Raw genomic sequence first — 15,346 nt, 5'->3', positions numbered from 1 at the left:
TCGTCTGATGTGTCAATGTGAGTCAATGCATTTGCTTGAATGTTATGTGGATTGTGAGCATGGCCGCGAATCCAATGTATGCGCACAGGACCTGGGTACGTTGCGCAGAGCAGATAAATTCATTTTGTAATCAGGATATGCGTGAAACAGTCTTGAGCTGTTTAAGGGCGGCGAGGGAGTCGGTGTAAAGATCAACTGCATTGAAAGGGGGAACGAGCGGAAGGGAAGCAATGACACTGTAAATGGCTTGAAGTTCCAGTGCCACGTGGGTGCATGTATCCGCGGTGTACGTCGCACGAGAGTTGAGATGCGTATGGGACTATACACAGCAGTAACTCCCCGCTGTGCATTATGTGATGCATCGGTGTACAATGTGCACCCTTCAGGCAGATACGCGGCTTATACGGACGGGGAAACATTGGGGCGATTGTCTGAGAGCTGACAGCACGACCACGGAGGGAGCGTGTTTAAACGATGGAGTTGTAGAGACTGTTTGAAAGCCCTGTTTGCCACCCTCTGGTGGATGAGTGCACTGAGAGTATTAAGTTGGGCGAACTCCTGAAGCACGGGTATGGGTGTTAAACGGGGCAATTATGTTATGGCGCGCATGGCTTTACGATTGATAGCTTCAAAGGAGTCCCACTGTACAGGTACAGGTATTCGGTACAGGTATTCGGGTGGTTTAAAAGTTTAAAAGTGTCCACTCGGTTTCCACTCCGTTAAACCCCTACCACTTTTTCTTCTTCGTGTTCCTCACGTGGGTATGTGACGAAGAGGAGGGAGAAGTTGGTCGCCGCGAGCTGCGCTCAATCTGTTCCGGACGGGCGAGATCAAGTCGCAAGGTGAGGTTGTCCGCTGCACGATTCTTTCCCGCGGCACGCAGGCTATCCAGTGCCTCGAATTACAGTTAGCCCCACGCTTCTAAAGCGGCGTTTACATGAACCCGACAGGGCCGGGTTGAGTCGAGTTGTCGGGTCAAAAACCGTTTACTGGGTTCATGTAAACGCGCTCAATCGGGTCGAGAGTCGAGGGGTCGGGCCTGGTCAACTCCGCCGCAAGGGGTAGATTAACTCAACTCGACACGGCCCCGATGCGCATGTAAACGCCATAGATTCAGAGAGTCGGGTTGGCGAGAGGGAAGAAGAAACTTTTTCGCTTGCGCCGTCGAGCCTCCGAGACAGCGGTACCGAGCCGCAATCTTGGAGCCTGCCTCTGCTTGCTCGTATTGCGCTGCTCGATGCTTGGTGTCGCTGCAGTTGAACCGGTTTCGGCTCGCTAGAATCGAGTTCATGCAAACATGCAGTTGTCGAGTTGGGGTGACCTTGCTCAGCCCGAACCCCGACTGGACCTGACGCTATCGAGTTCATGAAAACGGCGCAAGAGACCCGAGGCAGGTGACGAGCAATGAATGTTGAGCCACCGCTTAACGACGATGCCGCACACTGTCTGAAAATCAGTGCACTGAGGTGGCCGCGCTGCGCAGTACGGGGCACATAACGCCACGACAATGATTTACGATGTCGTATTTGATGCGTCTAACATGCATGCCGCTTCGCTTCTATTCCCTGCTCGAGTGTTTACGGAAACGCATGTCCGTGTTTTCTTGTACTACAGCTGTTCCCCCTGATGCCCCCTGCTTGATCGACAAGCTCTACCGTTTGAGCCGTCTACTTCACGCCTAACAGTCTGCCCTCGTCTCGTCGTTCAAGGATGGCTGAAGTAGCAGAGGTACTTGAGGTGGTCGCTAAGAGTCGACGCGTCTTCGAGGTATCCTTTGACGAGTACGTCGGGACGGTCAACGGGCTCTTCAATTTCCTCGAAGTGGTAAGGCTTGCTCTGTAATACTGGTAACTTATGCGCAGCAAGTGACAGGCTTAGGGCTAAAGATTATAATTAGTAACACGCTAATTCTTTGGGAGGTTTCTGTTCGTCAAAATTGGTTGCACATCACAAATCCTGCCTGTGCACTCCGTACTTCGATAACACTCTTGTGCTGTATCGTCATAAAGAGCAACTAGTACGGGAAGTAGTAGAGGCGTGTCATATCTTCACAGAAGGTGACTCATGTGTGAGCAGCACTTCGATGGCCTTGTCTAAGCGCGAGATATGTCTATTGGAACAACGTGGTTGCCTGTAGGTGCTTACGTTTCGGTAATGGTTATTTCCCTTCCTTTTATGTTAGTAGTTTGTGATGATGACGTGAGGCTGTGACGCAGCGATTAGAGTTTATTTATAAGTGGTTTTCCGATTAAAACAGTCAGTTGTAAGTCAGCGCGTGTTCATGTCTCTTCTTCTGTACCTTCGTTTTAGTCGCGCTGTTTCGTTCCTTGAGATGCAATACCAACTCGCTCACTATGCTTTGTTGCTAGATTTTAAAGCTGGCTAGCCCAGCTACTAGCGTTAATACTCCTTGGGATCGCGAAATACACGGACACACTTTCAGTCGGGACAAAGCGCGTTCACAACTATTTGTGCTTTGTCCCGAAGAAATTGCGCTGTTTCTACATGTTTTCATCTAAAAAAGAAACGATGACGAAGTTGGGCTGTAGCGCAACGTACAGCTGCGTAGTCGTTGCAGAGTTGTCGCAGAAAGTGCTGTAAGAACCCTACACATGTGTTCATCCCTGCTGAAGGTTCCATATGAACAACGGATGTGGAATTAGCGGGAATACAGAGTGCATTTGATGGAGAAATATGTGTGGAAATCTATATGCAAATTTCCATCCGTTTTTGCTATTATTTTTATGTCTCTCTGTAATTTGCGTATGATGTTCCTGATATCTAAGGAGTCTGTATGAACTTCTACTTTTCTTCATGCGTTGCCCGTATAGCCCCTATGGACTGTATATCGTGCCTAAGATATCTATATCACCCATACGGACAGCGCACGGAATTAAGGAACTCCTCATAAGGAATGCTTCATTGGGTTGGAATTCACAGTCATCATCATTACTACCAGCCAGCTTGAGCCTACTGCAGAACAAACACCTCTTCCATTTATCTACGCGGCCTATCCGCATCAACCCTTTCCCCTTCAGTTCATTGATCCCATTTCTCCACCGACGCTCTGTAAACCTTGGTGCGTTTCATTTCACTTAGCATTCGCACTGTTATCATAAAAGAAATTGGAGGGTAAACTTAAGCTCCGCCATGAGGGAATGATGCAATAGCGTGTTCAGCTAATTCCCATAATGTAGAAGCTCATTCTCTACTTGACATTTATAGAGCCTTGGGATTCCTCATAGCCCTCCTGGCGTATACTGGTGCAGCGGTTAAGCGATGCGTCACTGCCTTGTGATCGCAGGCCCGTGGCACATCAACTCCCAATGAAATCCATCCGTAGATGCACTTGCGACAAGTCTTCCCATGTGTACAAACACTTTCCGCAAAAGACACAAAGTTTTATAATAAAGGCCTAGTCTTGAATTCTAGTTTGAGTGCTGCAATTTCCGCAAAAAAGGACTCCAGTCTGAATTGAAATAACTTAATACCATGCAATAATTTACATAGGGTTCTGCAAATATTGAACGTGTAGGTATGTATGTTTTAGTTAATAGATGAAAATTTCTAAAGGGTCTTAAAGCATTGTACATATATGTTATATTTTCGCGAAGGACAGCTTGAAAGGACCTTAATGTAATGTGACACGAATGTAGGAGTAATTAAGTTGTATGTGCTAGGAGGATGCGCAATAAAGAGTGTCATGAAAAAGTTCCTTTCGAAGGATGACTTTCGCGGGGGGAAAGTTCAGCCGCGAGCAGAAACACCTGCATCGACTCAATGGTCGTGCATGTGTTTCTGGCCGTGGTTGGACTCTCCCTCGGCGCCGGCTACAGACAGTCTATAGACTTCTTATTGACTCTACTGACTTCCTATAGATACTGTTTTTGTCTATTCATAGTCTATAGACGGTCTATTGACAAAAGTCTACTAAAAGTGCATGGCCATAATTCTATAGGTTGTCAATAGACTGTCAATGGCATTTGTATTACCTATAGACTGTTCTCTCGGATTTGTCTATAGACTTTATAGACAGAAGTCTATAGACACTCTATATACTGTCTAAAACCTTTTTTGTAAGGAAGCGGAACGAGGTCACGTGACATTGCTATGTGGTGGCCTCACTCTGTTTTCATCCCGAAATCATCGAATGGAAGGGGGAGGACATCCGGTTATAATAGGTGGCAGTGAACAAAAAACAAATGTGGCTCCGCAGTGCGGCGGCTGGGCTCTCTACTTGATGCTGAGCAACGTCGAGACCAGCACGCAGCGGTTGCTGGGCGGCACAGCGTACACCTACTCCTTCAACGGCGTCTTCATGATCATAACGAGCTTCCTGAGCTACACTTCCGCCCACATACTGCCGACCACCTTCTACGTAAGTCACTGCTCGATGCAGCGCCGATAGCGGGGGTCGAGGAGGTTACGAAGAAAGGGAAGGAGCAGAATTGCGAGGACACTTTGGCAACTGAAGTGTTGAGAGGCGAAAGCCGAGGACACAATGCCGTGGCGACTTCCGTTGGATGTGACGTCACACCGTTCCCGTGGCTATATCGATACCAAAATTATACATCTTTCGTGGATTTTAAGTGTTAATTACGCTTAATTACACATTTTTCCATTCTGTGATAATTTTCACTATGCCGTGACGACTTCCTGTGGATGTAACGTCACACCATTCCCGTGGCTATATCGACGTCTAAGTTATTTCGACGCAATTTTGAAGTTTTTGACTATAATTAATTGATTAATTATTCTACAGTCGTCAAACGCGGTTTCTGGGTTCATTTTTTCCCCCCCTATATGATGTAACCATTCGTAACCATCTTTTTTTAGTTCCCAAGTTAACACGAGTTAAACGCTGCCAAAGGTGTGACAACCTTTGCTAACGGACGACAGTATAAGACATTAAAGGCTTTCGCCGTAATAGCCGGCCCACTCTGGATGTAGATCGCTTGATGAGGAGCAGGACTCAGAGAATCAAACCTCTCATATCCCTCAGCTTTCTTCGAGATTGGGAAGCGCTGACAGACACGGACTACTCACAGTAACCGGAGACTGCGAATTCCCTGCCGTCCGGTTATAAAGGGACGAACGCAGCTTAAGACATTCACTGGATTCCCATGTTCTTTCTGTGGTCCCCGAGAGTTGCTCAGTGCTGCATGGATCTCGGAGGATAGCTGTCGCCTTCCACTGTCGCCTTTCTGCACAAGGCTGAGCGGTAGCGTTATCGAACAACTAGAAGTAGGAAGGGGATGTCGTTTGCCAGAACTGGACTGGCTCAGGACTCGCAACTGAACAGCAACTAGCGTTGACGACAGTAGACTCAAAATACAGGTGAAGATGAATAGCAAATGAGCGAGGAGGAGAGTCTACTTGCAGTCTGTACAAAAAAGGTAAATATATACAAAAACTAGGCCCTTGCTAATTGATGCGTCGGAGTTTTTTTAAAAGCGATATTTATTGCCTCAGGTCATAAAGAAGGTATGATAAGGGAAATGGTGGTTAAATTTGTTTATTGGGGTTTAACGTCCTGTCGTGTCCGGTCGCTGTGTTGAATGCAGCGAAAGACGCACACGGTACTTTAAGACTTCGTTTATTTAAAGCCGATGAGGGTGCGACCAGCGTCGACCGAGGCAGGAGCCGAACTGGCCGCCCGAAGAAAGGAGGGAGCGGGGGCGCACGGGGGCGCACCATGGGGGGGCATCTGGCGACAGCGTGCGACGAAGGGCAAGTGGTCGTTAGGAGGAGGATGCGAGTGGTCGTTAGGAGGAGGATGCGAGTGGTCGTTAGGAGGAGGATGCGGGGGCGCACACACACAAAAGCAATAAGGGGACACAACACTTCCTTCCCCCTTAGAAAGTTGCCTGGTATCGTGCAGGGGGTCGGCGCTCACGCGTGGAGGCGCGCTGGCTTTGTGCGCTCGGGGGAGAAACACTTGTAGGCTGGCTGTTGTTCGCTGTGTCTCCTAGGTCAGTCCTGGGCGAAGTCTCTTCTTCCGGGAAGAGGTGCCAGGCTATGTGGGAAAATGGTGCACGTGCTCTCTCCGCTGGCGGACAGCTCTCAGACGGCGTCGTAAATCTACGCAGCTGGTTGAGATGTCGGCGTGCTACTGTGCCATGTATGTTGACGAGCCAAGAGCGCAGGCCTATGCGTCTGACAATTGTAGCTTCCTCCCAGCGTGGCTTTTTCAGAAACTGTCGGGCGAGGACGCGCTGCCCCTCATTAAGCGTGCCGCAGCGCGGAATTGCTTTTTCTTCCCGGAACGTCTCTGCCTTTGGCTCGGGGAGGATGGCTGTGAGCTGGGTTCGCATTTCACGCTCGAACATCATTTTCGAGGGGGTCTCGCCTGTTGTGCTCTGAACCGTCGTGTGCTGCTTGAAGAGAAAGCGCGCAAGGCGGCGCTGCAGCGAGCCTGTCTGATCTCTTTCAAGGGCGCGTTTTAGCTCGGCTACGTAGCGCTCGGCTTGTCCGTTTGTCGCTGGGTGGTAGGGGGCCGATGTAACTGATGAGATCCCGTTGTCGCGATAAAACTTGAGGATCTCCGCAGACACAAACGGTGTTCCGTTGTCCGACACTACCTTGCGCGGCAGGCCGAACGTTGCAAATAGTGATCGGAGGTTGTCAATGACTGCTGCCGAAGTCGTCTGTCCCATTTGCCTTATCTCAAGCCACTTTGTGTAGGCATCTACGACCACAAGGAAAGTGCAGCCCTCAATTGGTCCTGCAAAATCAATGTGCAGTGTGTGCCATGGTGTGTCTGGCTTTTCCCATTCTGGGACAGGAATTTTCGGCGGGGCGCTCCGGCTGCTCTGGCAAGGCTTGCATTCTCGCACCACTGTTTCGATGTCGTTGTCAATGCCAGGCCACCACATGTAGCTTCTGGCACACTTTTTCATTGCAACGATGCCCCGATGTCCGGCGTGGATGAGAGACATAGCTTGTGCGCGTAGTTCTCTCGGCATCACAACTCGGGACCCAAATATGATGCAGCCGCGATGGGTGCTCAACTCTGTAGCTCGCCTGCGGTAAGCGTCGAAGTTGTCCCCTTTGAGTTTATGCACGTTGCCTTGTTGAACAGCTGTGTAAACTAGCCGGAGAGCTGCGCACTTCTGCGTAGATGCTGCAACTGTGCCTGCTGTAAGCGGAGGTTCTGGCAGTGCTTCGAACATCAGAACGTCTCCTGGTGGAAATGGTTCGTCAACAGTTGCGTCTAGTGGCAGACGGCTTAGCGCATCGGCGTTTTGATGTTTACCGCATATCATCACGCCTAGTGGAGAAAACCAGTTTCTCCCTAGAAGGCTTGATCCTGTGCCCTTCACAACAAGCAGAGGTAGCGTATGGGTCTGGCCGTTGTAGTTAACCTGCACGTTGGCAGAGCCCAATAGTGGCAGATTCTGTCCTGACCACGTTCGCAGGTGCGTGTCGTCTTGTTGCAGGGCGGGTGCGTCAGATGGCCATGAAGTTCGGAACGTGTCCTCACTGATCAGAGTACAGGCTGCGCCGGAGTCCACCTCGAACTTAATCAGCTGGTGATGTACGCTTACTTCTGTAAAAATCTTCGGTCGCGTGCCGAGATTCATGGTGTTCAGGTCGTACAACACAGATGGTGTTGCTGATGTTGTTCCATGGAGATCAGATAGCGGCGTATTCTCTGAGGCGTTGACGCTGTGATTAGGCTGGGAAGGTGACTTTATCTTGGCAAGTCTCCGTTTCGTAATGCATGCTCTTTCGATATGCCCTCGCTTGTGGCAAAAATTACACGTGGCTGACTGGAATCGACATCCCTGGGGGTTGTGTTGGTCGTCACACCGCCAGCAGCGTTGTGCCTTTTTGACCGATTTTACAACAACAGAAGGCTTGCGCACCTGGTTGCTTGTCTGGTGTACCGGCTCGGTGTTCCGGCGAATCCCTCTCTGCTGGTGACCGGCGCTCTCCGCTCGAACGGCGATGTCGTAAGCTTTGCTGAATGTGAGGTCCTTCTCAGCGAACAGGCGCTGCTGCAGTGACTCGTCACTCAGTCCGCACACAAATCTGTCGCGTAACATCACGTCCAAGGGAAGCATGGTGGTGTTAGCAGAAGAAGCTGCGTCTCCCTCCTGCCCGGTAGCTGTTGTCGACAGCGTTCCAAAATTGCAGTCGGCAGCGAGCTTCTTGAGCGCGGCTACGTAGGCGCTCACAGTTTCTCCTCCCAGTTGATCTCGTCGTTGGAAGCGAGCCCGGCTGTAGACCTCGGATGTCCTTGGGTCGTAGTGCTTTTGCAGCGCTTTTACGATGTCGTCGTAAGACACTGCCGCTGGTGTGCTTGGCTGAATAAGGGCGCAGACAGTATCGTAGGTCTGCTCCCCGCACAGCGTCAGCAGGTTGGCCCTCTTCAAGGCTGGGTCTGTGATGTTGTTAGCTTCAAAGTAGAACTGAAGGCGTCCAACCCACGATGACCACGATGAGCCGTTGAACTCTGGTATCTGATTGGGAAACCCTCGCGTAGCCATGGCTTGTCAATAGCGTTGCGTAGCGCGGGTCGAATCCACTTTCTCGTCGCCACTGTCGTGTCCGGTCGCTGTGTTGAATGCAGCGAAAGACGCACACGGTACTTTAAGACTTCGTTTATTTAAAGCCGATGAGGGTGCGACCAGCGTCGACCAAGGCAGGAGCCGAACTGGCCGCCCGAAGAAAGGAGGGAGCGGGGGCGCACGGGGGCGCACCATGGGGGGGCATCTGGCGACAGCGTGCGACGAAGGGCAAGTGGTCGTTAGGAGGAGGATGCGAGTGGTCGTTAGGAGGAGGATGCGAGTGGTCGTTAGGAGGAGGATGCGGGGGCGCACACACACAAAAGCAATAAGGGGACACAACACGTCCCAAAGCGACTCAGGCTATGAGAGACGCCGCAGTGAAGGGCTCCGGAAATTTCAGCCACCTGGGGTTCTTTAACGTGCACTGACATCGCACAGTACACGGGCCTCCAGAATTTCGCCTCCATCGAAATTCGGCCGCCGTGGCTGGGATCGAACCCGCGTCTTTCGAGCCAGCAGCCGAGCGCCGTAACCACTGAGCCACCGCGGCGGGGGTGGTTAAATGAATGAAAAAAATTGCGTGGACACTTTGACAACTAAAGTGTTGAGAGGCGAAAGCCTAGGACACTATGCCGTGACGACTTCCGGTGGATGTGACGTCACATCGTTCCCGTGGCTATATCGATACCCAAATTGTACATCTTTCGGGGAACTTAAGCGTTAATTACGCTTAATTCTATTATTCTAGAGGCCCGTGTACTGTGCGATGTCAGTGCACGTTAAAGAACCCCAGGTGGTCGAAAATTCCGGAGCCCTTCACTACGGCGTCTCTCATAGCCTTAGTCGCTTTGGGACGTTAAACCCCATAAACCAAACCACCTAATTACGCTTAATTACACATTTATCCAGATAATTTGACACAAATCTGACGTTTTTCCAACCATTATGTAACAATTTTCACTATGCAGTGACGACTTCTGGTGGGTGTGACGTCACACCTTTCCCGTGGTCCTGTCGACGTTCGCGCTATTTCGACGCAATTTCGACATTTTTGTCTATAATTAATTAACCAATTAATCTACAGTCATCAAACTTGGCTTCTAGGTTCATTTTTTTCCTGCTCTATCTGAAGCAACCATTAGTTTTCTTCTTTCTTTTTAGTTCCCGCGTTAAACGCGTGTTACACATTTTGTTAATGGACGACAGTATGAAATATTAAAGGCTTTCGCCTTAGAAAAGTTAGTCGATCTAGTGAAGTCGAGGAGGGAGCAGTGATTCGGTCCCTGCATCCTAGTGATATGTGATGTATTGTTCGGCGAGAGACTCGTTGTCGCAAGATGCTCGATTCTCTTTGGTTTCAGCTCCGGGCAATGACTGTTGCTAGAAGTGCATTGAATGCCCACTCTTCCGATGAGATGCGTATACGGCCTCATCAGGATAGTGTGGCAGGTAACTGCGAGCTCTCTGTCTCCAGATCTTATAGTTGGCTTTCGATTGTTTCAAGGCCAGTGGCCGAGATTGGCTGGCAGAAATCTTTCGCGGCGGGCCTCAGAGCCCAGGCTTAGCTTTGGCGCATGAAAATCCTGGTGATTATCCGATTAGAACAACTCGATGTCACGGGACTGCCCTTCTTTCGTGACTTTTTTCCGCTCTTCCCTCTGATGGCTTTCTGACTTGTTCGCAGTACGTCATGTTCCATGGGACAGGCGCCCTGTTGTACATCTGCACCTGCATCATGATCGTCCGAGATTCCAAAGAAGTGGGAGGGCCTCCCGTAAGTGCGCTGCTACCGTTACGGCCAACTGTTTATAAGCACTGTGTGCAACAGGCTCTATCTTATTGCTTTTCGAACCTTTCAGGAATTATTAATTCGAAAGCATTAGATAGTTCATCGACACGAAAACCTGGAGTCACCCAAAAAGTGACGTCATCAAGGGCGGGTAAATACGAAATGCTAACCAGTAACAGTCAGCCCTAGTACTTAAAAAATGCACCAGCTACAATGCAATGAAATAGAATTAAGGTAGAAAAGAAATAGAACTGCAATGCTTTTGTATTACTCGCACGTAATTTCTTAAGCGCCGCCTGCAATTTTGTTATTCATCTTTATCGACGAGGGATTTTATAAATATATTCGCATACCTGAAATTAAGAAATAATCTGAACCGGTGTGGTCGGATGTACATTGTTTTTGGTTTGGTTTATTGAGGTTCAACGTCCCAAGGCGACTCCGGCCATGAGGGATGGCGTAGTGAAGGGCTCCGGAATAATTCGTACCACCTGGGGTTCCTTAACGTGCACTGACATCGCACAGTACACGGGCCTCTAGAATTTCGACTCCATCGAAATTCGACCGCAGCGGCCGGGACCCGCGTCTTTCGGGTCAGCAGCCGAGCGCCATAACCACTGAGCCACCGCGGCTGACAGTGTACATTGTTTTTGAAGAATTTAAAAGTAATAAGCAAGCGTTATTACTGTGTACTCAGACATTACCCACGTTTAATTTAAGGCATTTCACAGTGTCAATGTCATACACCTTACCCCGCGTCTCTGATTTTTGTCCGCAGACGCTAGGCCTGATGACCGGAGGTATACACTCCTTCCACTGCGCCTACGCGACCTACAAAAATTACTACGAGAAATGACGAACCATCGGGCGTCGCTGCCGTAACAGTGGCTTCTTCTGGCGCCCTCTTCGTCTTCGCTTCGCCTCATTTTTTTTTGTCGCGATTAAATAAGGTAGCGCGAAGAGACCCGTCTCCGGTGTTTCCCTGACGCCAAGAGGAAATGGGGCAAGGGTGACAAATGGTCATGCACGAAGGAGCTAAACACCGCAGCGGACACGGGACAGAGAAAGAAGACGACACAGGGCGGTACTTGCAACTAAAATTTTATTTGAAACTTCCTGGCTTTTTAAAGACAGAGGCATGTGTGATCTTACAATCCGGTAAAAAAGAATGAGTGAAAAGCAACAGATAACAAGACCTAACTGACAACAATGCACATGGAAGTCTTGTGGTTGTCTTGTGGTGGTCTTGTCTTTTGTCTTGTGGTTTTCATGCTTCCACATGCTGTCGACGGTTTTAACACTCCTGATATCTGTAGATTGTGACTAGCATGATGAGCATCGCATAACGTTTTAATACTTCTTATATCTGTAGATTGTGACTCGCATGATGAGCATTGCATAACTTCCATGTGCATTGTTGCCAGGTATTGTTATCTGTTGCTTTTCATTCATTCTTTTTTACCTGATTGTTAGATCACACGTGCCTCTGTCTTTAAAAAGCCAAGAAGTTTAAAATAAAATTTTAGTTGCAAGTACCGCCCTGTGTCGTCTTCTTTCTCTGTCCCGTGTCCGCTGCGGTGTTTATCTCCATCATGTCTCACCAACTGGCTTACACATCTACCCTCCTAGGTAATACACACTCTGTAGACACCGTAACAGGCCAGGCAACCTAAATTTTCCAACTTATCCAAGTTTTTTTTTTTTGATATTGCCTTTACATTCTCGGTCACCTTGGTGTGAGAATTGTGCTAACATCTTTGGGACCAGTAAGCACTGCCATTTGTGAAAAATGTACACGAAACTAGGGATCAGGGGTGACCAAAGTAGCCTGCTTTTCGTCGCTCCCGCTCGAAGTACACGGTGAGTGAGGGTGCTGGAGCTTAGATCTTCCATCTGTGCTAGGGGGCACAACTATTGAGCAATCACTACAAGGCTTTGAAGGAAACCCCTTCGGTAGTAAATTATCTACTACGACTACTGTATATACGGACGAGCTGACCTACAAGAGCCGCGACAAGGTATGTTGGCTCTTATTTTTCAAGCCACAGCGATACATGACGGTGTCTTTAAGCCGTAAATGGCGTCGCTGGCGTCGTTCCATTATACTGTAGACCATAAACAGCTGTATTCAACGTGACGCATCAAGAACATGGCCGAGATGGTCACGTGCTATGGGCTAAGGTCGAGGATTTAGAGAAAGTTTGAAGGCATCAACAAATGAATTCTCGACAGTTATATCTAAAAATGCATAACCATTAATTGTTTATGAGTCAAAAGAAGATATATTCGACATCTCAACCGTGCCGTAAGGGCAGGTACAGAAAAAAGTCAAAAGAACTGATACAGGAAGGGTCGCTGTAGAGGAGTGCTCGAGATTACTTTATCTTTTCATTCTGCCTCCAATGAATCGTAGCCGCTCCGGCAGCGATATGATTCTTCGACCTAGTGCCCTGTAACCGGCAGTCATAACCGCTCAGCCATTTCTTGCTCGGTAGTCCACTCTCACGAAACATGATAGTCTTTGAGACCCTTGAGCATAATGTCTCCTTGACAATGGCCCTATGTCAATGGCCCCTTGATAATGGCCACATACGTTGTCAGTACGCGTTCCTACATCCCCTGAATAAACCTCCGTAACCTTGTAGCGGCTCTAATAGAGTGATGGCAGACTGTGGAAAGAAGGTGCTACGTTAGAAGCTGAAGCATCACGAGCTGGTGGATGTTGTCGATCTGCTTCTGGCACCTGTCTAAAGCAGTGGACCTGTGCCTCGAAACTCATATACATAATCAAATGATTCCGTTGCTTCACCGCTTTTCTGGTTTCCACACTTCGTTAATTGTTTCTAGGAACTATTTCTAAGTTGTGATAAATGGCCAGAAAGCTGTGGGGTAGATCACAATGATATTAGCCTTTTTCGGTTAGATCCATTTTCCAAACAATGAAAGCGGCGTACCATTGTCGTTTTCTATTTAAATTTGAATCCAAAGCAGCAACCCTTTGCTGCTTTCGTTCGTGTCTTCGATAACAAGAATTTCTTTAGAAAGTCTATTAACTGTCTCTAGACTTTTTTCCATAGACAATATAGACTTTCATTAGACAAATCCTATAGGCAATATTTAGAAAATCTACTTCTTCAGCAATTGATCTGCCACTGCCAAATCTGTAATCTCCATCGCAAGGCACTGTTAAATGCTTTAGGACTCCGTCAGGACGGCCCCGTGCACCTGGAGCATGTCCTTGGACCCTGGAGTGATGCGACTTCGGCTGTGCGAGGGTCAAAATCATTTAGTTTTTCTTACGGGTTTGGTGGACACCCTTTGATAATCATGTGTGTTTGCGAGTGCGTGAGTGTTGAGCATGTTTGATGTCACCTTTATTTTTTCTTTTTCTTTCTTTTTCACCCTCTTCTTTCACACTTGTCTGGACAGCATGCAAGGCTCATAACCAGGCAGACCTCCCCTTTCATCATTAAAGCCTCTCTCTCTACTAATTTACGGCCGCACACGTTTAGTTGACCCTTGTCGATAGACTATTAATACACGAAAATAAATATATATCGGAAGACTACAGGATATATAATAAATCTATGAAAAATATATAGAAAGTTTTTATAAGGTTATTTTCCATCAGGACTGTGAAGTTACCTTTTTTTGCTTGGAGCCCTACCACTTCGTCAAACTGTCGTTAGGACAGTTTTCTTGTACTTGTCAGCACCATTTTCATGCACTAACTGTAACGGAATATCTTTATTAACATTGTTATAGCCGCCGATTCGCCGTTGTCGTACGCTGTTTTAACTAACGGCGGTGTCTTCACGAACAGCCTGGCAACAATCGCTCCTCCGTTGGCGGTCGCTCAAGACTATAACTATGGTCACGACAGCCGCTCATGGTATACGGTGACATTGGCTTCGAGACATGTGCGGAGCAGACAGATACATGCCCTAATATCATACCAACAGCTATAAAGGTTCTTCATTCCATCGTTTCGTGCAACTAATTTAACTTCTCTCCCGTTCGTCCAGCTTCCTGGGAAGACATGGCGTGCGTGCGTGCGTGTGTGCGTGTGCGTGCGTGCGTGCGTGCGTGTGTGTGTGTGTGTGTGTGTGTGTGTGTGTGTGTGTGTGTGTGTGTGTGTGTGTGTGTGTGTGTGTGTGTGTGTGTGTGTGTGTGTGTGGTTTAAGGATGTCCCAAAGCGAGTCAGGCTATGGGGACGCCATAGCGAAGGGCTATGGAATAATTTCGACCACCTGGGAATCTTTAACGTGCACTGACATCGCACAGCACACAGGTCTTTAGAATTTCGCCTCCATCGAAATTCGACCGCCTCGGTCGGGATCGAACCCGCGTCTTTCGGACCAGCAGCCGAGTGCCATAAACACAGTTACCGCGGCGGCTGTGAGTCTGTGCGTTCGTGCGTGCGTGTGTATGTATGTATGTATGTATGTATGTATGTATGTATGTATGTATGTATGTATGTATGTATGTATGTATGTATGTATGTATGTATGTATGTATGTATGTATGTATGTATGTATGTATGTATGTATGTATGTATGTATGTATGTATGTATGTATGTATGTATGTATGTATGTATGAATGTATGTATGTATGTATGTTGGTTGGTTGGTTGGTTGGTTTATGGGGTTTAACGTCCCAAAACGTCTCAGGTTATGAGAGACGCCGTAGTGGAGGGCTCCAGAAATTTCGACCACCTGGGGTTCTTTAACGTGCACTGACATCGCACGTACAGTACACAGCCCTCTAGAATTTCTTCTCCAAAGAAATTCAATCGCCGCGTCCGGGATCGAGCCCGCGTCTTTCGGGTCAGCAGCCGAGCACCATAACCACTGAGCCACCACGGCGGCTATGTATGTATGTATGTATGTATGTATGTATGTATGTATGTATGTATGTATGTATGTATGTATGTATGTATGTATGTATGTATGTATGTATGTATGTATGTATGTATGTATGTATGTATGTATGTATGTATGTATGTATGTATGTATGTATGTATTGCCGCCGTGGTGGCTCAGT

The 15,346-nt window shown here is 48.2% G+C and overlaps 1 protein-coding gene across 1 annotated transcript; it reads left to right on the top strand.

Moving 5' to 3' along the window:
* The first annotated feature begins 727 nt into the window (after positions 1 to 727).
* On the top strand, positions 728 to 11,158 carry LOC149332974 (uncharacterized). The gene is made up of 5 exons (XM_089555943.1): positions 728 to 842; positions 1,615 to 1,824; positions 4,217 to 4,378; positions 10,198 to 10,287; positions 11,081 to 11,158. The coding sequence occupies exons 2-5, from the start codon at positions 1,711 to 1,713 to the stop codon at positions 11,156 to 11,158; spliced, it is 444 nt and encodes a 147-aa protein (XP_089412069.1). The 5' UTR covers positions 728 to 842; positions 1,615 to 1,710.
* The last annotated feature ends 4,188 nt before the right edge of the window (positions 11,159 to 15,346 follow it).

Source organism: Amblyomma mixtum, chromosome 8 (assembly GCF_055824585.1).
Source record: "Amblyomma mixtum isolate Tamu chromosome 8, ASM5582458v1, whole genome shotgun sequence".
Taxonomy (NCBI): domain Eukaryota; kingdom Metazoa; phylum Arthropoda; class Arachnida; order Ixodida; family Ixodidae; genus Amblyomma; species Amblyomma mixtum.
The sequence above is the reverse complement of the archived record's forward strand: the minus strand, read 5'-3'. Positions and strand labels throughout refer to the sequence as shown.

What these genes read in the sequence shown, in the direction of transcription:
- LOC149332974 (XM_089555943.1), top strand. Translation starts at nt 1,711, where the DNA reads ATGGCTGAAGTAGCAGAGGTACTTGAGGTGGTCGCTAAGAGTCGACGC. An exon ending in TACTGCCGACCACCTTCTAC is followed by an intron (nt 4,379 to 10,197) that starts GTAAGTCACTGC and finishes ACTTGTTCGCAG; the next exon opens with TACGTCATGTTCCATGGGAC. An exon ending in AAGAAGTGGGAGGGCCTCCC is followed by an intron (nt 10,288 to 11,080) that starts GTAAGTGCGCTG and finishes TTTTGTCCGCAG; the next exon opens with ACGCTAGGCCTGATGACCGG.